The sequence below is a fragment of the Mercenaria mercenaria genome, chromosome 6 (assembly GCF_021730395.1).
Source record: "Mercenaria mercenaria strain notata chromosome 6, MADL_Memer_1, whole genome shotgun sequence".
Classification (NCBI taxonomy): domain Eukaryota; kingdom Metazoa; phylum Mollusca; class Bivalvia; order Venerida; family Veneridae; genus Mercenaria; species Mercenaria mercenaria.
Genome location: NC_069366.1, coordinates 18,824,393 through 18,850,769, shown reverse-complemented (window position 1 = coordinate 18,850,769; position 26,377 = coordinate 18,824,393). Strand labels below are relative to the sequence as shown.

General features: G+C 35.5%; 1 protein-coding gene across 1 annotated transcript; it reads left to right on the top strand.

Moving 5' to 3' along the window:
* Window positions 1-1,299: 1,299 nt before the first annotated feature.
* LOC123549498 (uncharacterized) lies at window positions 1,300-26,377 on the top strand. The gene is made up of 11 exons (XM_053545292.1): window positions 1,300-1,656; window positions 10,467-10,573; window positions 12,828-12,998; window positions 14,798-14,909; window positions 15,979-16,062; window positions 18,052-18,089; window positions 19,487-19,528; window positions 20,756-20,894; window positions 21,338-21,458; window positions 22,257-22,394; window positions 22,595-26,377. The coding sequence occupies exons 1-11, from the start codon at window positions 1,570-1,572 to the stop codon at window positions 22,759-22,761; spliced, it is 1,206 nt and encodes a 401-aa protein (XP_053401267.1). The 5' UTR covers window positions 1,300-1,569; the 3' UTR covers window positions 22,762-26,377.

Genomic DNA, 26,377 nt, shown 5'->3' with positions numbered 1-26,377 from the left:
CTGGGGTCGGACTAGAGTCTGGTAAGCAATGGTCTTAATGGGTTGGGATTTGACCTTAATGTTTCTTCGTAAGAACCCTACGGTTTGGTTAGCTTTCTTGGTTGACCTGTTTGTGTGATTGTCCCATGATAGGTCATTTGAGATATCCACGCCTAGGTATTTAGCTGAGCTGACCGATTCAAGTTGGACTCCATGTAGGTAATACTGGGTAGGGATAGGATGTTTCCTTCTAGTGGCGTGGATCACTTGACATTTGGAGGGGTTGAACTCCATATCCCACTCTAACTCCCACTTTTCTAGAAGTTTTAGGTCATTTTGGAGAGTGATAGATTGGTCTACAGATGACAAAGTTAGATATATTACCGTGTCATCTGCAAACAGACGGACTTTGGAACTGAAGTTTTGTGGGAGGTCATTTATGTAAGCTAGGAAGAGCAGGGGACCAAGTACAGACCCCTGCGGGACACCTGATGATACTGAGATGGCATCAGAGGCAGTGCCATTTAGGACTTCTGATTGGATCCTATTATCTAAGAAGCCTTTGACCCATCTTAGTGTGTTACCTCTGACTCCATATTCGTGCATTTTTAGAAGGACTTTCTCACGGCTAACCTTGCCGAAAGCCTTACTAAAATCTAGTAGTATAAGATCTACTTATATATGCACTTTTGTCACTGGTGTCGATAAAAAGCTATACATAAAGTAAAGCTTTCTTTTTTATGTAAATAGGATTGTTTTTGTTGTATGTTTCATTTTGTCAGTAATTTAGTATCGAAATCGTTGTTGTTGTTGTTGTTGCTGTTGTTGCTACTGCTGCTGATGTTGACGACTCGTTTTGTTTGGTGGTCAAAAGAAGTATAAAATACTAATCTTTATAGCTCTTTGGGTGGTTAGAGCCTTAATTTAGATTATGATAGAACTTTCTTAAACGTAAAGATTAAATCTTTATCTAACGTCGCATTAAATCAACATAGAAAGCTCTTATGTAAGAAAATAGGTAATAGATACTTACATATGCTTATTTTTAACTCCCGTTATTACTACAACTACTACAGTACTACTAAGAGCCAAGCAAGGAAGCTACAATATTTTTCATTTTTGATATGATGCGGAGAGGGATCCATGTTCAGACCAAACACTCTACAATTGGTTAGATGGAAAGTAGGCATAGGGAAATGTAATGTTTTATAGGGATACGTAAATAAGACTTGAAGTTGTCTTTTTACGTGAAGTAAATAAGGATTTAAATTAGTGAATAGTGATTTGAACCTAGAATTATATATTACAATATTCACAGGGATATTTGCTTACATGCACCGTTTCGTGACTTCCTCGTTCGTAATTTTAGTAAATTAGTCACTTGTTAAGACTATTTTGCAATATTTACAATATCTATCCCTTCAATGAAATCTAATTTGGAATCTAAGTAGATGCATGCAATGCAAGTTAACATTTATCATACCTGATCTTTGCGTTATTTCATCGTTCAATAAGTAATATTCGGACAGTTCTTTTCGGATATAATTGTAAACTGGCAGCCCATCGCCACTTCAAGATAGAGTAGAAAATATGAAATTCAAGACAGTGTTAGAAGGAGAACAAGCAGTAATATTCAACCATCTTGGTGAAGGTAGACTTGTGGTTGGCCCTTCAAGAGTAAGTTTATTCAGTTATGAGCATCAAAATTGATTGTTGAACAAGTCAGAAAATACTCATTCTTCATGGTACGAGCTTCATTAGCTATAACAGTTTATTTTAGTAACCGCTACTGATGTACCAATTACCAAGTAAACCAAAACCTCTGTCGTATACGCACATTATGGAAATGTCAAATTACTGGATTTATTTACTTTAAAAAAAGACATCTAAAACATGATGTCACCTTTGGTCCACCCATGTTCAAAAAACGTCATATTTTCCTGTAAACTTATCACTGAATTTTTGCAAATTGTGACAGAATGCATGTGTACCAAACAAATTTTTTAAATTAGCATTTCCAGAAATGAAAGTATGCAAGACGATAGAGCTCAATACTTATGGAATTGTCTTGCTGTACTCATTAAACCATTTTGATGATAATAATGTGTCTGTCATTTATAAAATATTTAAATTGTTATTGTTTTAAGCTATTCTAGAGCAATACTCTTTATATGTAGCTTAAATTCTTGAATTTTCTGGGACCTGGTTAACAAGAAAGTATCATATATCACTTTTACTGGTAATATGCTCCCAATGAGATGTCGGTCTTTGTTAAAAAACTTGATTTTCTGAAATCTTAGACTGTTAAGCCCTACTGAATGTATTAAAGAGATTAATACGGAAGGCTTTCCATATGACACTTATTTTATGATAATCGGTATCATGGAAACCTTGATGTAATTTACCGCTTCTTAATTAAAAAACAATAACAGATATTAACCTTTGGTCCCCACCCATGTGTCAAAAAACATCTATATCTCCTGTAAACAATGTTTATCATCTGGAATTTTTAGCGAAAATATCGTCTGACAGAATGCTGATGTCGTCACCAAACCGGAAGCCATGTTGTTTCTATATTTAGGTCATTTCTTAGAAATGAAAGTATGGCAAGCCGTTAAGGCAAAATTAATGGAATTACAGCAATATGCAAAATATAATGATACCCAATTAAGCCCCAGTTGATATATATATGTGTCTGTCATTTAAAAATGATTTTAATGTATATTCTTAAAGATAACTTTGCTACTCTTTAATATTGTAGCTGGTGAAATTCTTGCCAAAATTTTTGACTTGGATAGATCTAGGTCTAAAAGAAAAGATCTAGATATCACTTGGAAAAAGTATATCTTTGGTAATATGCACCCTAAATGTAGGATTGTTCAGTGTTCTTTTTGTGTTGAAAAAAAACTTGAAATTTGTCTGAAATCATAGACTGTAAACTTACCTGAAGTATTGAGAAATATTAATATCATTGTGTATCAGGCTTTCCATAGTTGACACTTTTTTTATGATTACACCGGTATCATGGGAAACAACTTTGACATGTCAGATTTCAACATGGCATCATACTCGTCGGGAATTAATAAACAATAACCAGATAATTAAAGTTTTCAATTCATTATAATAGTGAGGAAGGATGTAGGAATCAGCAAAGAAATAAAAAACTGAGGTGAATTGTTTTCTTTAGTTTCGTTCGTTTTGCGCAGTTAAGTACCCCGGTATCATGAGAAACCAGGCTACTTAGACAATGTTAGAGTCAGTGTACCTGGTTTCGCACACTTTTTACACACTTCTTGAAATAAACTGAAATATGTGGAAGCAATTTATTATTAAAATTGCATTTTCAGACAGAAGAATAGATACATGGCTCTTTATTTATGCACTTGGTTATTCTTCATGTGATAACTGCTCACCACTGGTAGCTCTCCAATATAGCCAGAAAGTGACCCATTATTTAGACATATTTGTACCCGGTTTCGCACACCGGGACTAATAATTCTCTAATACTTTGTACAATATGGATATTGGTTGAATCGAAATTGCACTTGTTGTAACACTGATACTTCTGTAGAAACTGTTTTTTAGCTGTCATTGTACCCCCCGACAACAAAGTTGTAAGGGGGGGTATACTGGTTTCAGGTTGTCTGGCCGTCTGTCTGTCTGTCCGTAGACGCAATCTTGTGCGCACCATCTCTCCTTATCCCCTTGACAGAATTTAATGAAACTTCACACAAGTTATCAGTACCAACAGTAGTTGTGCATGGGACATGTTAGGTTCTTTTAGAAATTTTTTTTGCAGAGTTATGGGACTTTGTTTTTTTGTTACTATACTATATACATAGACACAATCTTGTGCGCACCATCTCTCCTCATCCGCTTGACACAATTTAATGAAACTTCACACAAGTGATCAGTAACAACAGTAGTTGTGCATGGGGCATGTTAGTTCTTTCAGAAATTTTTTTTTCAGAGTTATGGGACTTTGTTTTTTTGTTACTATACTATATACATAGACACAATCTTGTGCGCACCATCTCTCCTCATCCCCTTGACACAATTTAATAAACTTCACAGCAAGTGTTCAGTCATGCCCACGAATATAAGTTGTCGCATGGGCATTTAGTTCTTTAGGGATAACAAAATTGGCATGATTTATGGAGGCTTTGTTTTCTTGTTTAAAATAAATTCTATTTTTTACCCTTACACTGTTCTGCATATGCAATCTTGTGGTGCCATTTTATCTACACAAACCTCTACACACACTTTATATGAATACTCACATTTAAGTGATAAGTACAACCCTTAATATGAAATCATGCAAATTTTATACATTCTGCTTTAGTATAAATTTCCGTTCAAAATTTTATATGGACTTGTTTTTTTTCTAAAATACTGTATTAAACATAAACATTATATACAAACATTAACAGTTTCACATATCACATAATTATGTCATGTCTTGTAATTGTCGTAAATTGCAATGTTTCTGTTCGATTTCAATGCGGTAATTCATAATCCTTTAAATGATAGCTTTTATTATTACAAAAAATGTGTCGGCTATCATGGATAAAGGTATTACGCAACAAAACGGAGTACCTGCAGTGGCTGTCAAGTTATTTAGCTGTTGTGATACTTTTAACTAACAGTTTTTATATTCTTGTATATTTATCAAAATTGCCTGCTTGTACGTTGAGAACACATTAGTGAACATTTAATAAAGAGACCCGGTCCACTTGATTTACACACGCATGTTCAAATTCTCCGCAGTTTCATTACAAGAAACGGAAAATTCTTTGGTGTGCGAAACCGTGAACTGTGCGAAACGGGGTACACTTACTCTAGCGTTTTCAACAAGATATTAAATTTTTTGGGGGTCACATTTTTTTGAAATCATAAATCTGATGTTTGCAAGACTTGACTTTCCTGCGATTGTTGCTACCTTTATGGACAATGCATTGTAATGTGATAACTTTTGACTGTCACTGCCCCACCAATTGTCCAAACTTATTCTGCTTATATCTTTTAGGAATTTGCCTCGATGAAACTATTATGAATCCTTGGATGCCTAAAAATTTGCCAAACACATAGCTTACTGATTACACAAAAGAACTACCTTTTGCCTGTCAGTCGAGGGCAGAGTTTGCAAAGAATGCTTTACACTTTAAGCCAATCAGAGATTGTTGTTTTCTGATAACTGCATGGTTGATTAAGTAGTACTTATTGTTTATGTAACATGTGACAAACATGGGGCTAAGTGTGTTGACCAATTTATTTCATGACAAACGGCTCACTAATGCTTATGCATTCGTCACAACTTTAGATAAGAACAAACTTGTAGACTTTCTTTTTTATGTTATCAATGATTCAACATTTTATTATACCCCCCTTCAAAGAAGGAGAGGTATATTGTTTTGCAGATGTCGGTCAGTTGGTCGGTCTACATACTCAGTCTGTATGTAGACTGTCAAAGTAGACCAATCCGTTTCTGGATGATAACTCAAGAACGCTTGGGACTAGGATCATGAAAGTTGATAGGAAGATTGGTCATCACTTGCAGATGACCCCTATTGATTTTGAGATCTGTATGTCAAAGGTCAAGGTCACAGTGACCCTGAACAGTTGAACGGTTTCCGGGTGATAGCTCAGGAAGGCTTGGACCTAGGATCATGAAAGTTGATAGAGAGGTTGGTCGTGACCAGCAAATAACCCCTATTGATTTTGAGGTCAGTATGTACATGTAAAAGTTCAAGGTCACAGTGACCCTGAACAGTTAAACGGTTTCTGGATGATGGTCAAGACCAGCAGATGACCCCTATTGATTTTGGGGTCAAAGGTCAAGGTCACAGTGTCCAGGAACAGTAAAACGGTTTCCGGGCAATAACTCAAGAATGCTTGGGCCAAGGATCAGGAAAATTGAGATTGATCATGACCAGCAGATGATCCCTATTGATTTTGAGGTCATTTAGTTAAAGTTCAAGGTCAGATTGGCCAGGAACAGTTAAATGGTTTCTGGATGATAACTTGAGAACGCTTGGGCCAAGAAGGGTCATGAAAGATGATAGAGAGGTTCATCATGACCAGCAGATGACCCCTATTGATTTAGATGTCAGTACTTAGGTCAAAGGTCAAGGTTACAGTGACCCGTAACATTTAAACCATTTCCAGACAATTACTTGAGAACACTTGGGCCTAGGCTCATGAAACTTGATAGGGAGATTGGTCATGACCTGTAGATGACCCCTATAGATTTCGAGGTCTGTAGGCTAAAGGTCAAGGTCACATTGACCTGGAACAGTTAAACCCTTTCCGGACGATACCTTGAGAACGTTTGGGTCTAGGATCACTTAATAGGGAGGTTGATCATGACCAGCAGATGACCTCTGTTGATTTTGAGGTCAATAGGTCAAAGGTCAATGTCACATTGAACCAGAACAGTAGAACTTTTGTTTACAGTGAGCAAATAATTTCTGTTCCTTGTGCAATTACTAAATGCATCAAGGGGGCATTTCGTGTTCAACGAGCTCTTGTTTAGTAGTGGAACGACCTGCATTTCTGATGAACCAACTTTAGATCACTATCAAAGATATTCAACTGAGACTTGGAATACTTGCATGTAGTTCCACTGGTGTGCACATGTTTGACAAGGGACATTACTCTGTCAGCAAAATTTTCAGAGTGTTATGCCCCTTTTTAACTTAGAAATTTCATTAAAGTTATTCATAGCAATAATCTCTGCAATGTGCTGATACCTTGGATTGAAACCTCACAAATGTCTTTAGGGTCAGTAAATATAGTCACAGGCCCAGGTCCTAGAAGTCTGACTTGTATTTTAACAAAATTATGTACCTTTTCATACTCGGAAAATTCATGTGTTAATACAGAGTACAATTTTCTGCCTAAAAATGTAAGTACTCAGGACTATTGTATTGAAACTTTACACATGTCTTGGGGCCATTGCATATGGTCACTGGGCCAAGTCCAATAACCTTGAATAGTATTTTAACAGAATTATACCCCTTCATCTACTTAGACCATATTGAGGTTTTGCATGCAACTTCAAATCTTTCTAAGTACTAGGAGTAGTAGGACTATTGGATTGAGACTACAAAACTATGTTAAGGGTCAGTGTATAAGGTCGCATATCTTGGACTTGTATATCAACAGAACTATGTACTTAATTTAAAGAGGCACCACAAAATTACTGTATTTTGTGTTTCCATGATGGTAATTATACATGCTTTGCATGAAGAAAATGAGAAATAGCAAGTATCTAGCTGCAAATTGACAGTGACATATATTAGGCCAAGACAATGTGTTTTATGTCTTAATATGTTACTGAATTAATGTAACAACATGTACATAAATCAGTATATTTAGTTAAAATTTCAATCACATTTTGTTTCTACAGTATAAGATGGTTATTCATCTATGTTTTAGAAACTATGCTGAAAACAGATTGACTGAATAAGTTTGCAGATGAAGTTGTCAAAACCCATATTCAGGGATGGCCTAAATTGTCCACCTGAAAACTTGTAGTATAACTGTATATTACCTGTATTTCAAGAATGATTTTCATGAAGATTTTGTAAATGAAAAAAGTAGGTCACTAGGTCGTGGTGGGTCTTTAGTTTAATGTGTAAATACTGTATATTGTATAATACTTGTAAATTACAGCAGGCTATTCAAATCACTCTGCGTCCGTGGTCCGCCGTCCTTCCATCCGCCCGTCCGTCCGTCCTTCCGTTAACAATTTCTCGTTATCGCATCTCCTCAGAAACTACCAGGGGGATTTTGACCAAACTTTGTCAGAATGATGTATTGGTACCCTAGTTGTGTCCCTCTGAAAATCAGACTGGTTCAACAATTTTTTAGTAAGTTATGGCCCTTTGTTTATTTCTATAATTTACATAGACTTATATAGGGAAAAACTTTGAAAATCTTCTTGTCCAAAACCACAGAGCCTAGGGCTTTGATATTTGGTATGAAGCATCATCTAGTTGTCCTCTACCAAGATGATTCAAATTATTTCCCTCGGGTCTAATATGGCCCCGCCCCCGGGGGTCACATGGTTTATATAGACTTATATAGGGAAAAACTTTGAAAAACCTCTTGTCCAAAACCACAGGGCCCTAGGGCTATGATATTTTGTATGTGACATCATCTAGTGGTCTTCTACTAAGATTGTTCAAATTATCCCCCTAGGGTCAAATATGGCCCCGCCCCGGGGGTCACATGGTTTACATAGACTTATATAGGGAAAAACTTTGAAAATCTTCTTGTCCAAACCACAAAGCCTAGGGCTTTGATATTTGTAATGTAGCATCATCTAGTGGTTCTCTACCAAGTTTATCAAAATTATCCCCCTTGGATCAAATACGGCCCCGCCCTTTGGGTCACATGGTTCATATAGACTTATATAGGGAAAAGCTTTTAAAAACTTCTTGTCAATAACCTACAACATTCAGATTTGGACCACATGTATGGTTTTGAGTGGCAAGATGAACTTTGACATGAGTTGACCTTGATTTTGACCTAGTGACCTACTTCCACATTTCTGTAGCTACAACCTTCAAATTTGGACCACGTGCATAGTTTTGTGCACTGAAAAAAACTTTGACCTTGACATTGACCTAGTGACCTACTTTCACATTTTTGAAGGTACAGGCTTCAAATTTGGACCACATGCATAGTTTCGTGTTCCGAAATGAAATTTGACCTTGATTTTGACCCAGTGACCTACTTTCACATTTCTCAAGCTACAGCCTTCAAATTTGGACTGTATGCATGCTTTTATATACCCAAACAAACTTTGACCTTGACATTGACCTAGTGACCTACTTTCACATTTTTGAAGGTACACGCTTCAAATTTGGACCACATGCGTAATTCTGTATTCCGAAATAAAATTTGACCTTGATTTTGACCTAGTGACCTACTTTCACATTTCTCAAGCTACAGCCTTCAAATTTGGACCACATGCATGGTTTTGTGTACCGAAACAAACTTTGACCTTTACATTGACCTAGTGACCTACTTTCACATTTTTGAAGGTAGAGGCTTCAAATTTGGACTACATGCATAGTTTTGTATTCCGAAATAAAATTTGACCTAGTGACCTACTTTCACATTTCTCAAGCTACAGCCTTCAAATTTGGACCACTTGCATAGTTTTGTGTACCGAAATGAACTTTGACCTTAAGATTGACCTAGTGACCTACTTTCACATTTCTTTAGCTACAGGCTTCAAATTTAGACCACATGCATAGGATTGTTGGCCGAAACAAACTTTGACCTTGACATTGACCTACATGTAGTGGCCTACTTTCACATTTTTGAAGGTACAGGCTTCAGATTTGGACAACATGCATAGATGTGTGTTCTGAAGTGAAATTTGACCTTGATTTTGACCTAGTGACCTACTTTCACATTTCTCAAGCTACAGCCTTCAAATTTAAACCACTTGCATAGTTTTGTGTACCGAAATAAACTTTGACCTTAAGATTGACCTAGTGACCTACTTTCAAATTTCTCAAACTACAGCCTTCAAACTTGATGCACATGCATAGTTTTGTGTACAAAGAACTTTGTCCTTGAAATTGATCTACTGACCTACTTTCACATTTCTCAAGCTACAGCTTTCTAATTTAGACCACATGCACAGTGTTGTGTACGGAAATGAAATTTGACCTTGAGCTAGTCAATAAGTCTTGAAATTTGGAACACACAAAAATGGCACATTGGTGGGTGCCAAGATCACTCTGTGATCTCTTGTATTGAGAAGCCTTTGAATAGTCGAGCACGCTGTCTTCAAACAGCTCTTGTAATTTGTTCATCAGTGCGCTTGACACGTTCCGCCAGTGAGCCTGATACTTTTCTTACTATGAGCTTAACACTTCTTACTATGAGCTTAACACTTTTCTTACTACGAGCTTAACACTATTAGTCAATCCCGCTTTCAGTGAACTCGATGTAGTTGCCACTTTTGGAGTATGTGCGTGAGCCCTTCTGATTTTGTCCAGACCATAACTTTGACCTGCATATTTGGCATGAATGTTTACCTAATGAGAAGGTGTGTCATGCGAAACCCCATGTTCCTAAGGTTGGAGTTTAGGTCAAATCGAAGCTTGTCCGGAGCATTTCTTCTTCATGCTTGGTGGGATTTTGATGTAACTTGGCATGAATGTTCACCATTATGAGATGGAATTCATGCACAAGAACCAGGTCCAAGGCCTAGGTCACTCTTGACAGCTGGTGGGCTCGACATTCTGCCCCTGGGCATAATTGTCTTACTAAGAGTCTAACACGTTTCTTACTGTGAGCTGATCACTTTTACTCAGTGAATGGTACTGTGAAGGTAGACTAAAACCGATTTCTCCTTTGATATACATAATTTAACTGTTATGTTCTAAAAATAATCCATCTAGGAAGCTTTTCTTCGAAACTTATGAAAATTTCTCATATAATGTTAGTTGTTTCACCTTTTGCAGGTGTTTTTATTCAGAGAGCGATTGCAGAAGTTGAAGAGGCACACAGCAACACAACATGAATACTTAAAGATCAGAGATAATAATGGAATTGTTACTCACAAACCAGGGTATGTACATGACAACACAATATGACTGTCAAAAAAAAACTCAACAGTAATGGACACACTGACCAGGGTAAGTACATGGTAACACAACATGTGTATTGAATATTTGGAAATTATTAACAGTAATGGAATTTTAACACACACCACGTTAGGTACATGGCAACAAAACATTAATACTTAAGAATTAAATACAGTAATGGAACTTTTACCCACAATCAAGGGTAAGTACATGGCAACAAAACATGAATACTTAAGAATTAAATACAGTAATGGAACTTTTACCCACAATCAAGGGTAAGTACATGGCAACAAAACATGAATACCTAAGAATTAAATACAGTAATGGAACTTTCACCCACAATCAAGGTTAAGTACATGGCAACACAACATGAATACCTAAGAGTTCAATACAGTAATGGAACTTTTACCTACAAACCAGGGAAGTACATGGCAACACAACATGAATACTTAAGAATTGAATACAGTAATGGAACTTTTACCTACAAACCAGGGAAGTACATGGCAACACAACATGAATACTTAAGAATTAAATACAGTAATGGAACTTTTACTCAAAAACCAGGGTAAGTACATGGCAACACAACATGAATACTTAAGAATTAAATACAGTAATGGAACTTTTACCTACAAACCAGGGAAGTACATGGCAACACAACATGAATACTTAAGAATTACAGTAATGGAACTTTTACCCACAAACCAGGGTAAGTACAATGTACATGGCAACACAACATGAATACTTAAGAATTGAATACAGTAATGGAACTTTTACCTACAAACCAGGGTAAGTACAATGTACATGGCAACACAACATGAATACTTAAGAATTAAATACAGTAATGGAACTTTTACCTACAAACCAGGGAAGTACATGGCAACACAACATGAATACTTAAGAATTGAATACAGTAATGGAACTTTTACCTACAAACAGGAAGTACAGTGGAACACAACATGAATATTAAGAATTACAGTAATGGAACTTTTACACTACAGGGACATACATCACACAACATGAATACTTAAGAATTAATACAGTAATGGAACTTTTACCTACAAACCAGGTAAGTACAATGTACATGGCAACACAACATGAATACTTAAGAATTAAATACAGTAATGGAACTTTTACCTACAAACCAGGGTAAGTACAATGTACATGGCAACACAACATGAATACTTAAGAATTGAATACAGTAATGGAACTTTTACCTACAAACCAGGGTAAGTACAATGTACATGGCAACACAACATGAATACTAAGATTAAATACAGTATGAACTTTACTACACCAGGTACAGTACATGGCAACACAACAGATACTAAGATATACAGATGAACTTCCCCAAACCAGGGTAAGTACATGGAAAAATGAATATTAAGAATATACAGTATGAACTTTACTACAAACGGGAAGTAATGGCAACACACATAAACTAGAATTATATAGAATTACTACACGTATACATGTACTGGAACACAATGATTTAAGAATAGAATACAGTAATGGAACTTTTACTCACAAACCAGGGTAAGTATAATGTACATGGCAACACAACATGAATACCTAAGAATTAAATACAGTAGTGAAACTTTTGCCCCTACACCAGGGTAAGTACAATGTACATGGCAACACAACATGAATACTTAAGAATTGAATACAGTAGTGAAACTTTTGCCCCTACACCAGGGTAAGTACATGGCAACACAACATGAATACTTAAGAATTAAATACAGTAATGGAACTTTTACCTACAAACCAGGGAAGTACATGGCAACACAACATGAATACCTAAGAATTAAATATAGTAATGGAATTTTTACCTACAAACCAGGGTAAGTACAATGTACGTGGCAACACAACATGAATACTTAAGAATTGAATACAGTAGTGAAACTTTTGCCCCTACACCAGGGTAAGTACATGGCAACACAACATGAATACCTAAGAATTAAATACAGACAGTACTACAAATGTACTACTGTAATGGAACTTTTACCTACACACCAGGGTCAGTACATGGCAACACAAAATGAATACTTACAAATTAGATACAGTAATGGAATTTTTGCTCACACACTGGAGTAAGTGCATGGCAGCACAGCATGAATATTTATATATTAGATACAGTATCCTACAATCTTGTAACATGCTGCTTGTCCTATTTGGTAGTCTTCTGTTTTAAATTATTTCTAAGTGAAAAAACAGATTCAATTTATTTATTTTACATGACAGGCCGTGTGAGATATTTTTCAATCCAATGTTACATGAGAATATCTATGTGATGGATGCACTCAAGTTGGATGCTAACCATATGATAGTTGTGTATAAGCGACTGAAGGATAGCACAGTACAGAGAAGGATTATTCAAGGACCCACTGTGTTTGTACTCGAGGCAGAGGAATGGTAGGCTTTAGTTTCTTTTCTTTCAGTTTTTTTGTTTTTTTGTCGAGCAAGCTTGCGGAAGCGAAGACATAGTTGTCCAAATGGCTGTTTGGTGTATGTGCGTCCGTCAGTCCGGATTTGTTTGTACAGACCATAACTTTGACATGCATGGAGCAATCTCATTTATATTTGGCATGAATGTTAACCTCAGTGAGACGGAGTGTCCTGTGCAAACCGCAGGTTCCTATCTCATAGGTCAAGGTCACACTTGGAGGTCAAAGGTTAAATTCAATAATGACTGTACGAAGCATTTCTTCTTCATGCATGGAGGGATTTTGATGTAACTTTGCACAAATGTTCACAACCATGTGATGGAGTGTCATGTGCAAGAACCAGGGCCCTAGGTCTAAGGTCTAGGTCACACTTAGAGGTCAAAGGTCAGATACATGAATGACTTTGTCCAGAGCATTTCTTTTTCATGCATGGAGGGATTTTGATGTGACTTGGCACAATTGTTCACCATCATGAGACAGAGTGTCATGCGCAAGAACCTAGAATTACTTCCCTTTGTTGTTACTGTAAATAGCTTATATTGTAACTTTTAGTACAATATGCATGTTACATCCAATTTTGAGGTGTAATTTGACCTATCTCTACTGGTAAGGATTTTTGTGTGGATTTAGATTTTTTTTAGGCTTTACCTACCTTTGTTGTTACTATAAATAACTTATATTGTAACTTTTTGCAGTCAATTTTTATTTGGCATAAATGTCTGCCTCAATGAGACAGGGTGTGATGTGCAACTCCTAGTCCTTTTGACAGCTGGTGGGCTCGACATGTTGCCCATGGGCATCTAGTCTTTTCTTGGGGGTGGGGGTGGGGGAGACTTTTAAATATTAATCAATACAAAAATAGCATGATTATTGATTAATCCTGATTAATTAAGATATAATTTGATTAATTATGTTATGATTTATCCAAACAGCTAACTTTTTGTAGTGTAAATTGTCTAGTTAGCATTTTGCTGAGGTTGAACACAAAGTGAAGGGCTGGCCAAGCTTTCACAGCTTTAGTTTGATATTATTTGTATACTCAGCCAATAAAAAGAACACAAGGTTGTGCTTATGATGATGGAATTATCAGGATATCAGAATTTGTCAACTAACTTTCAATAACAATTTTGAACCATATATACTTGTCATCAATGCCTACACCACTTATCTTAGGTAAATGTCAAATTGGTTTTCTTGGTTAAAGTCTAAGGTATTTGATGGGCAGGAGGAAAACTTGAGCTTGACACTGCTCAAATAATGCCACTTGAATTTTTTTATGCTACCTTCAAAACAAAATAGAAGAGGGATGTTATGTTTTGCTCACTGTCTGTTGGGTTTTTTTTTTTGTGACTTGACTGTTTGTTTGACATTGTGTTTTTTATCAGTAACTGGAGAACATTATGAGATACTATCATCAGCCTTCATAGGATGATTGTCTGTGGTTAGTAAATGGCCCGTATTGTTTTTATGTTCAGTAGGGCAAAGTTCAAGGTCACAGTAACCTTGAGACTGAAAAGGGTTTCTGCTCAGTAACTAAAGAAATGTTCTTTCAACACAGGCCAGTATGGTACATGTAGCATACGTATTTTTCAAACATCTCTTGTTATAACTGTACTAGATATTAACACATTTGGTTTAACATCTTAATAGTTACTGGAAATAAATCAGAATAAATCAGAATAAATAGTACATTGTACTCATTACCCTTGAATACATTGTTTTGATACACTTGTTCAAGTAGAGCTGATACAAACTGCATTGTTTCAGGTTACACGAGTTCAAATGGCATGGTACTGACCCGGAGAACAAAACCAGGATGGTTCCGGGCAAAGATAAATTTAACCAGTTAGCTGTCATTCCAGAGCAATTCTATTACAATGTAAGTTGAGAGTTTTACAGAGCTATCATGATAGAGATTTAGTCAAAATAGTGAATAATCCTTGAAATATGAAAGTGATCTGCTTTAGCAGTACTGTAAAATCATTTAATTTCGTTGGCATGAAATTTCCTGGTTTTTGTCGGGGATATGAACTCATGGATTTCATCTTCTGAACAAAAAAATTAATGGGGATTTTACTTGATTGTTGGGATTAAGTTTTGTGACTCAACCTCAAAATCCATGAAAATTAGTCCCTCTCGAATATTAATGATTTAACAGTATTCTAGATTCTAAGAAAACAACATTTGACTAAAACGAACCATAGTATTGACATTTCTCTGATATTAGAGAAGATGAAGAAAAAATGTTTGTTTTTTCTAGCCTCATTTAGCTAGGTATGGACAGGGTTTTGACTTAGATAAACATTTTACCTGTCTACCGGTAATTGTCAGCTGTTGGCCACAATTCACTGTCATTCATTCTCCATATTTGGTTTTCGGGTTTGCAGTTAACAGTTACTTTAGGGGAAACATTTAGTTTAGTTTATACTAATTTATTTTAGCTCGATTGTGATGAAAGCTTTAAGCTTATTTGAACCACTCTCGAGTCCGCTTCCTGGAAAAACCAGTACTGGTGTCATATGAGAAGTCATGGTTATGACCCAGTGGCCAGTGGGGCTTGAACCCACAACCCCCGGGTTGAGCGGCCGACACCTTAACCACTAGACCACCGCTCCCCTAAACGTTTAATTGGTTAGGTACTTTGAAGCTCTTTTGGTGAAGTAGTTCTGAGTTAAATAATAGAAACTTGCTATAACCACCATAAGAGTTAAAGACCAACAAGTGGCTGTACCTTCACTCAGGTGAAAGATGTGAGGACCAATGCCAATTTCAATACTTTTCTGTCAGATAATGAGATCGGTAATCTCATCTTGTTCAACAGTGTAAAAACATGCATAGAATATTGAAATTTATATATTGCTTTGTATATGTAAAAATTAGATAAGATTAAAAAAAATAAGAAAACTTGCTACAATCACCGTAACACCTACAAGTTATTGTATATTCAGGTGAGAGATGTGAGGACCAATGATGATACTATGATTACAGTGAAACTCATGCTGTTCTATGAACTCAAAGATGTACTCAAAATGGTATGTAAAATTAATACATATTAATGTTGCTCTGTTAAATAAACCATTTTTATATGAAGTTATTATGATAGATATATAAAGTGCGATCCCATGAACTTCTCAAGGTTCTCGTTCAGTGATGACTTATTGTATTAACTTATATTCTAATTATTATATTTTGTTTTATACAATTATTGCCTTTTAGTGAGGTCGATTTGTGGATTTATCGACCTGATAAAAGTGATACCAACCGAGGCCGCAGCCTGAGGTTGATCTCTCTTTTATCAGGTCCATTAATCCACATATCGACCGAACCTAAAAGTCAACAATTGTTTTATTATTATTAAATTCAGCCTACTTATACAAGAATAAAAATCAAATACAAATATATGCAGCCTTTGGTCATTTTGCATAGTAAATTGTGTGTGATGTTGCATTGTTTTGACATCAAACTGTGATGATGTCATAGCTGGAGGTCAATACTTGTTTTGGCTCCGCTTTTGAGTCAGTCTGACTTTTTATCATTGATCATGTGACTTTATCTAGACCAAACGGAAGAACTATAAAATAGATTTAATAATAATGTATTTTATTATTTACCAGCAAATCATTTGTCTGATATACAGCCTGTATTTTTACTAACCAACATAAAACTCATATTCAAGTCCCAGCAACTATATACAGAACAAGAGCTGTCTCCATAGGATGACACATGCCCCCGATGGAACTTTGAATGAATAGTTATGGCCGATGTTAGAGTTTAGGACCTTTGACCTACGGAGCTGGGTCTTGCGCGCGACACGTCGTCTTACTGTGCCACACATTCATGCGTAGTAATTGTAAAATCCATGCATAAATGACAAAAATATGGACCGGACATGCCCATCAATGCACTATCATGAAAAATGACCTTTAACGTCTAAGTGTGACCTTGACCTTTGAGCTACGGACCTGGGTCTTGCGTGCGACACGTCGTCTTACTGTGGTACACATTCATGCCAAGCTATTTGAAAATCCATCCATGGATGACAAAGATATGGACAGGACACACCTATCAATGCACTATCCTCTAACGTCTAAGTGTGACCTTGACCTTTGAGCTACGGACCTGGGTCTTGCGCACGACACGTCGTCTTACTGTGGTACACATTCATGCCAAGTTATTTGAAAATCCATCCATGGATGACAAAGATATGGACCGGACATGCCCATCAATGCACTATCCTTTAACGTCTAAGTGTGACCTTGACCTTTGAGCTACGGACCTGGGTCTTGCACGCGACACGTCGTCTTACTGTGGTACACATTCATGCCAAGTTATTTGAAAATCCATCCATCGATGACAAAGATATGGAACGGACACGCCCATCAATGCACTATCCTTTAACGTCTAAGTGTGACCTTGACCTTTGAGCTATGGACCTGGGTCTTGCGCATGACAAGTCGTCTTACTGTGGTACACATTCATGCCAAGTTATTTGAAAATCCATCCATCGATGACAAAGATATGGACCGGACACGAAAATTGCGGACAGACCGACAGACTGACAGATGGTTCAAAAACTATATGCCTCCCTTCGGGGGCATAAAAATGTTCTCAACTTGTTGTAGTTGTATGTAAAATATGACATCATAAATGATGTTCATTGTGTTGTTGACATCTCAGTGTTTCATGCGTCAAAAAATTCACTGTTTCAAACAAGTTTTCAGCCTTATTTTTCTAAGATTTTGACTGATATTACACTAGAAATTCTTACAGGATATATGGTAAAAAATGTCATTAAGCTGATTTAGGCTCTAGTGGATTTTTCCTGACCAGATCACACTTGGTGCAAAATTTGTGGAGTCCAGGCCAGGCCATGCTGATGCCACTTAAGCCAAAAACATCATGGTAGAACAAAGTTCCATTATAACAACTTTATTGTATTGATTATTTTATTGATTATTTTATTGATTATTTATTGATTGTTTATTGTTTATTTATTGTTTATTTCATTGGTAATTTTACAGCTTGATACAACACATGATCCAATAGCAGATATGATCAAGTAAGTAATTCAATCCTTACCCTGCTAAATCTTTATAATGGACTGGTCCATCATTCAATTTGGGCAATACCATTTATTATTTGAAGGGATGTTTACTGAAAATTTACTGACTGAATAGCAAACAGTGAAGACCATGATCAGACTGCATGAATGTGCAGGCTGATTTTGGTCTGCACTGGTTGCAAAGGCAAAATAACTTGCTTCCAGCAGGCTAAAGGTTAGTCCAACTAATTGTACGTGAGCCACGATATTGTGATAATTTTTTGCATAGGTCAATACATGTACCTTTCCTCCATGTACAACATAGAAAGTACCTTTTCTGTGTTGAGCCTTCTGTGACGATTTCTGGGGGGCAAGGCTGCGATTTTTAAATTGCATTCTAACTATTAAAAAACAAAAATATTAGTGAAATTTTAAAATACCTGGAAAGAATGTCCATTTTTTCCTTCCATTCAATTGATGTTTATGTGAATAAATGTCAAAACACGAGTTTTTTACTGATTTAAACAACACACCCTTAAGTTTACACAAATTTTACATGGCTCCAATTCATGTCACGTGATCGATAACGACCAACCGCACTGTCAGCGTGTACTGAGTGTAATGGCGGACGTGTAAATACAGCGAGGTAGCCAAAATGAAACATAATAGTGTTTACGCTTTATTAACGTGTTTTACTGTTATGTTTAAACCATAAAATGATTCAGTTTTATTTTGTTTTACGATTTCATCATGATCATGTTTTTACCTAAATCTAATTTCACCAGAGAAAAGGTCGTTATTGGTTTTGACGTAAAGAGAGGGATTATGACCTATCACGAAAATATCTCAGAATCAGTTTTGATGTCAAATTATTTGGACTAGCTAAATATACTTTATTTTAGTTCTTCCTTACATAGCTTTTACTTCCCTTATACGTCTTTCTATCTGACTATTTTGATAAATTTTATCAGAAGTACTTCATTGTTCAGACAACCTAATGATATAAGTTAGATAAATTGAGCCGTGCCATGGGAAAACCAACATAGTGGCTTTGCGACCAGCATGGATCCAGACCAGCCTGCGCATCCGCGCAGTCTGGTCAGGATCCATGCTGTTCGCTAACAGTTTCTCCAATCCCAATAGGCTTTAAAAGCGAACAGCATGGATCCTGACCAGACTGCGCGGATGCGCAGGCTGGTCTGGATCCATGCTGGTCGCAAAGCCACTATGTTGGTTTTCTCATGGCACGGCTCAATTTTAGCAAGGAATGTTTGAACCTTAACATTTTAACAATAAAAGTTGTACCTCTTTGCTATGAAGAGTCAGCTTTCAAACAGGTAGGCGTTACTTGTAAAAAGTATACATGCTTTGATATAGGGATCTTTTAAATCAATATGAACATTTATATATTTCAGTGGAATGTGTGCTGATGTGATAGCATTTGTAGGAAAATTAAGGTCAGTATAAACCCTGTAGTACCAGGATGTTCTTAGATCAATACACACTTAGACACACACCTAGTGACCTACAAACGTTAAAAAAAAAAAACATTTTTTTTATTATACATGTAAGAGATAGGTTTCATTTCATGTGACAACTTATTTTACTACCACTTGAAAGGTTCTATAATACAGTTAATGTGATGTACAGCTCTATAATATAGTACACATAATACAGTAAATAAAATTTGTAGCTCTATAAAATAGTAAATATAATGAAAAGCTCTATGGTAAAGTAAATGTACCGTAAAGCTCTATAGTATATAGTAAATATAATTCTTAGCTCTATAATGTAGTAATGTAATTTATAGCTCCATATTGTCATTAATGTAATTTATAGGTATAATATTGTAAATGCAATTTATAGCTGTACAATATAGTAAATGTAATTTGTAGCTCTGTAAGATAGTAGATGTAATATATAGCTGTGTTATATAGTTACTGTAGTAGTTTATAGCTCTGTGATATAGTAAATGTAATTCATTGCTCTACAATATAATAAATGTAATTTATAGTGCCATAAAATAATAAGTGTAAATTATAGCTCTACAATATTGTAAATGTAATATATTGCGCTGTAAAATAGTGCATGTAATATAGAAGATGTAATGTATAGTTATTTTATGATACAGAAATGTCATATAGTTTATAGCTCTGTAATATAGGAAACATACTTTATACATGCAACTCTTTAATATTGTAAGTGTAATGTGCAGCTCTATAATAAAGCAAACAGTATTTACAACTCTGTAATATTTTAAACATAATGTATAGCTCTGTTATATAGTAAGCATAATTTATAGCTTTTTAATGTAGTAAACATAATGTAACTAAATGTATAACTATACTATAGCAAAGATAACATTTTACTCTAAAGATTGTTTTTAGAAGCTAAGATTAGAATATATTTACCATAATTATATTGTAGTTACGTATTTGAGCCGTGCCATGGGAAAACCAACATAGTGGCTTTGCGACCAGCATGGATCCAGACCAGCCTGCGCATCCGCGCAGTCTGGTCAGGCTCCATGCTGTTCGCTTTTAAAGCCTATTGGAATTGGAGAAACTGTTAGCGAACTGCATGGATCCTGACCAGACTGCGCGGATGCGCAGGCTGGTCTGGATCCATGCTGGTCGCAAACCCACTATGTTGGTTTTCCCATGGCACGGCTCATTTATTTTCAGTTTTGAGCAGTTTCTGAAAGAATCCCACAAGCTCAGTCAACTGACATCTTATCCACAGCTAGAACAAAGAGCAGAGAAAATAGGGTACCAGTTACAGAAAATTGTGTTCAGAGGATATCACTCTAGTGATCAGTTACAGGTATTATATTGCTGTAGAAAAAAAAAAACAGGGTACTAGATACAGAAACTTGGGCTATACATCTTGGGTTTAATAACATAGAGGATACAATTCCAGTAATTTTTGCTACACATGTTTAGTCTGTCTTTATTTTAACCTGAAGGTTTGTTGAATTGAAGCAAATAAAACCAGAAAGCATTGGACCATCAGGTCCTCAGCTTGTAGTAAAATTTTGTCGATACGAATTTTATGGTTTCAGCATAAATGACGTTTACCAGGAATGAAATAGTGGATTTCTTATTCTAAAGATAAAGTAATTATGGGTTTTAATATGTACTTTGGTATCTTGTTTTGTTGGTTGAACAAAATCCACAAAAAGTGGTCGCCCACAATATTAATGCTTTTATAGTGATAATTAGTCTTGCTTTAATCTGTCATCACTTTGGTTTCTTTGATTTTTACAGGCTATGCAGAATAGTGCAATTGAATCGAGAACTCAGCTTCGACTGAACACAGAGATAGAGGAACAGAAACAGCTGCTAGCTGACTTAAAAATGAGCAAGGAACAAGAACGTGTAAAATTAAGTAGGTGACAAACTAGTCCAGCATCAAACATTTGTTGCTCGCATTTTAGTGTTGTTTTCACCATGTTGCGAGACTAGTCCTTAACGTTCGTCTTTAACCAATATCAAACATGTCCACCCCAGATGTGATGTTAGGGCTTTTTTCCATCTTTTAGAGTAATCATTTAACCTTTAGCTTGCTTAACTTTATAAATGAACTTGTCCATTTTTCAATTTGGACAGTACTTTTTAACTGTTAAAGGGGTGCTTACCAAAAAAAGCTGCTGACTGAATGGTGAACAGTGCAGACATTGATCAGCCTGCATGGATGTGCAGGCTGATCTTGGTATGCACTGGTCGCAAAGGCAGAATCACTTGCTGCCAGTAGGCTAAAGGTTAAGACATAATATATCCCAAATGGTTAATTTATTATTTAATGAAAGAATTGTTTGGAGTTTAGATGGATAGGGAGAATATGATGGTTGCTATCAGAGTGATAAAATGATATGCATCTATTGGTAATCACTTTGTGGGATTATATTGTTTCAGTTTTTAATCAACAATCACAAAAAATGGCATATTTTCATAGTGTTAGAAACTGTGGGGGTAACTTCAGAGTTGGAGCCAATTTATTTTGACAAACAGTGGTTTTATAGCATAATAACATCCCACTTTCAGCTTTCTTTATTGATAGGAAAATTAATTTGGTCATGTTAGAATTGTACAGCACTGATAGTTTTGTTTTCATCTGACCATTGTATGCTTTTTTCATTCCATGGTTGATTCCAAAATCTGTACCTGTTTATGTAAAATAATTCAGAGCAAGAAATGGAGAAAAGTAAACAGTCACACAACCAGAAGAAAGATGATATGGTGCAGACTCACAAGCTTTCCTTAGAACAGTTGGAACATGAACAGAAACTGGATATAAGAGAGCTTATGACTAGAGCCAGATTAGGTTTGTATCAATTTTTTTCTCAAACATGCTTTAGAACAGTTGGAACATGAACAAAAACTGGATTTTAAAGAGCTTATGACTAAAGTCATATTAGGTTCTTATTAATTTCTGTGTTTTCTCAAGTTTGCCTTAGAACAATTACCATTTATATTAAGGTAGTTTCAAAACAATCTGTTGAAAAGAATTTTTTTTAATTTCAGACATAAAGAAGGCAGAAGATGATCACAATGTTGAGCACCTGAATCGACTGAAGGACCTGAATGTTGATCTGACAGCCTATCTTGCTAACCAGCAGTCACCGCCCGTAACTGAGGAACTACAGGTGGTTAATGTTAAAACTCCTACACGCAACACTACATTGCTATGACAGGCTATCTTGCTAACCAACAGACCCCACCTGTAACTGAGGAACTACAGGTGGTTAATGTTAAAACTCCTACACACAGCAGTACATCACTATGACAGCCTACCTGCTAACCAACAGTCCCCACCTGTAACTGAGGAACTACAGGTGGTTAATGTTAAATCTCCTACACACAACAGTACATCACTATGACAGCCTATCTTGCTTAACAACAGTTACCATATGTAACAGAGGAACTACAAGTGGTTAATGTTAAACCTTTATCAAATATCACTACTTTAAAGATTTGTTTTGATTATATTGTTTTTATGCCCCAGGCATCTACTGATGCAGGAGGCATATAGTGATTGTCCTGTCCGTCCTTCTGTTCGTCTGTCTGTTCGTCCGTCCGTATGAGGTTAACCAAATGGGACCGTTTCATCTAGCATCAATACCCCTTACTAGAATGACTTGATACTAATGCAGATGTAACCTGTGACCATTCCTCATCTTCAAACATCACCTGACCTCAGTTTGACCTTGACCTTGACCTCGACCTCGTTTTGGACTTGGGTTGCTTTGTATGGGCCATCTCTTGGTTAACCAAATGGGACCGTTTCCTCGTTTTGGACTTGGATTGCTTTGTATCGACAAGAATGCCAATGGGGGCATCAAGCGTTTATTGAACACAGCTTCTTGTTTGTTATTTGATTGTTTGTTTTAAGGTTAAAGTTGTTTTTTTTTAACATTTTATATGTCTTGAAATGAAAGAATGTACAAATTTTATGGGTGAAATAGGTGTATCTTAATTTTGTTTAAAGAAGAAATACACTTGCTCTTTATTTTGAGATTAGTTACTATCCATTAAACTACAGAGAATTGTTTCAAAATTAAACATAAATATTGAGGCGAAAGTTCTCACTTTACTGTGAAATAAGTGTGTTTTCCAGCAGCGCTTCACTAATCTTCTTGATCATATTGGTCTTCCCCCCACCCCAATTAAAGTTGTATTAGAACATTATCACTCTGAAGTAAGATATATTAAAGGCCTAATGAATTTCTTTGATTGATTAACAATTGAAAAGGAATCTGCTGATACCACTTGGAAAGGTAAGGTTATACATGTAGTAAAATTTCTGTTTCTCAGTTAAACTTCTTCAATTGAGCCGCAACATGAGAAAACCAAGATAATGCATTTACGACCAGCATGGATCCTGACCAGCCTGCGCATCCATGCAGTCTGGTCATGATCCATGCTGTTCGCTTTCAAAGACTATTGCAATTATAGAAACCATTAGCGAACAGCATGGATCCTGACCAGACTGCACAGATGCCCAGGCTGGTCTGGATCCAATGCTGATCGCAAACGTACTGTTGGTTTTCTCATGGCGCGGCTCATTTAATTTAAATCAGTATCCTATAACTAAGTATCCTGTAACTCCTTGCATAAACACAAGTATGGTCTGTTTTTAAGTCTTTTCTCTTTGAAAGTTTACAAATTTCTTGAAATTGATCATGTTGATTGTAATGAAACTTAAGTACATTTTTTGATGGTGTTATTTTATTAGATTTTTCCTTTTGCTTCTGTTTTATACCATTTTTGTACACCAAAACATTTTCAAGGGGTTTGATGGCTGAGGACTTTGATTTAACTTAGTTCAGATGTCTTGTTTGTTCAACTTTGTGTCCTCACAAAAAGTATTTGACCTAGAGTTGTGAAACATCTTAGGACCGTTATTGGGCATGTGAAGTTGTTTGTCTGGAATTTTGTATGGGATTTTGATCAGTAAGCCTAGAGCTATGGCCCTTGACATAGTAAAAATGTTCACCAAAGGTCTGAAAGATTGTGTTACACTTACCTAAAAAAAGTATTTTACCCAGAGTCCTGAAACATTTACAGGATTTTACTCATCATGCTGGGGTTTTGTTTTGAATTTCACTGTGCAAGCCTATTGCAAATAGAGAAACCATTAGCAAACAGCATCATGCATTGATCCTGACCAGACTGCGTGGATGTACAGGCAGGTCTGGATCCATGCTGTTCGCAAACGCACTATGTTTTCTCATGGCGCGGCTCAAATATTTCATCAGCAAAATGAGTTATTTTGCATATATTTTGCTGTTCGTATTCCTATGCCAAATGCACTATGTTGGTTTTCTCTTGGTGTGTCTTATTTTATTATTAACATTGTTTTCTTTATTTTATATAGTTTTTCATGTTGGGATTTAACATGCTTTACGCAATTTGATTAATTCAATAGTGTCAATATTTATGTCCAGTTTTGTTTGAAAATGATAAAACATGTAAATATCTAAGGAATAGGTAAGTAATATCAGTAAAGATAAGAAAGAACAAACTCTGTTTGACTACAAAACCAAGATTTGTTTTAAATAAAACAATATTGGCATCATCAGCTTTATTATTTGTATATTCTTCAGATTGTAATTTTTTATACACATCTGTAATTTCTTCACACTGTAAACTTTAAAATTAGGAACTTATTTTATTTTTCATTCTCTTATTTATCTGGAATGGCAGGCCATTTAATTTTACACATTATTTGTATATGTATATTATGTATCTACTCCAAATTTTACATAAATTGTAATCTTGACATTGTCAACTTAATTATCCCCAATTCATGTGATATTTGTATTTTGTACTTTTTTTTTTATAGTGATAGATGTTTCCTTACTCATTTTACATTAATATCGCCAATCTTTTTAAATATTATTTATTTTATTTAGATCTATATATTGATGTTTTATTCTAATATTTTGTAACCAGGGTTTCCTTGGAATTTCTGAATGCTGTTCTTTAGAACCATGAGGATCTAGTTTAGAATACAGAATACAGAAAGCTTTATTCAGATTTGAGCCATGAGCTCCTCATCACTACAACATGTACATATTAAATCAAGGTCATGGAATTTAAACATATTTACAAAGTATTTAAAACATAGTTATCACTGTAAGTGTCAATTATATGTGTTACTATACAAAAAAAATAAACATTTACCAATTACAAAATTAAGGTATCATCAGTACAAGGTATAGATGAATAATATGATCTTGGTATATACAATTTGAAATACATATTTAATTTTCTAATGTATTCCGTCTTACTTTCAAAGTACTGTTGATAAAACAGGCTAAATTATTAATTGTCTCCTCGTTTGTGCATGACAAAAGTTTAATAAATTTCCACATATTTGGTCTTTAGTTTAGACAGACTTCTCTACTTGAATTCATCACCTGAGCATTTCTTTGATAAGGAAAAATTTTGTTTTATTTTGGAGGGATAGGATTTATATGTTTAAGTGTCGTATGAAAAAAGGCTTAGTTGGCTTGGTATAAAAATGGTTAAGTTTGAGATTTTTACTTTTCTTTTTCTAAATTCAAAACATTAAGCCGTGATTTCATTTTATTTATTGAAAACATCTGCAAAAACGAAAATATGCTCATTGTTACCTGATAGGCCTCAGCATTCCTTGTGTGTAAATTGTCTTTATCTTTGAGAAATACGAAGGGTAGATGAGTTGGGTAGATATTATTTATTTACATACTTTTAAGATTTTACCTCTGTGTTGTTGTAACAGGTTTTTATATTTCGTACTATAATAAACTAAAACTGATACAA

Coding starts and splice junctions, on each gene's coding strand:
- LOC123549498 (XM_053545292.1), top strand. CDS start 1,570: ATGAAATTCAAGACAGTGTTAGAAGGAGAACAAGCAGTAATATTCAAC. Junction 1,657..10,466: donor TTGTGGTTGGCCCTTCAAGA/GTAAGTTTATTC, acceptor CACCTTTTGCAG/GTGTTTTTATTCAGAGAGCG. Junction 14,910..15,978: donor CAGAGCAATTCTATTACAAT/GTAAGTTGAGAG, acceptor TTGTATATTCAG/GTGAGAGATGTGAGGACCAA.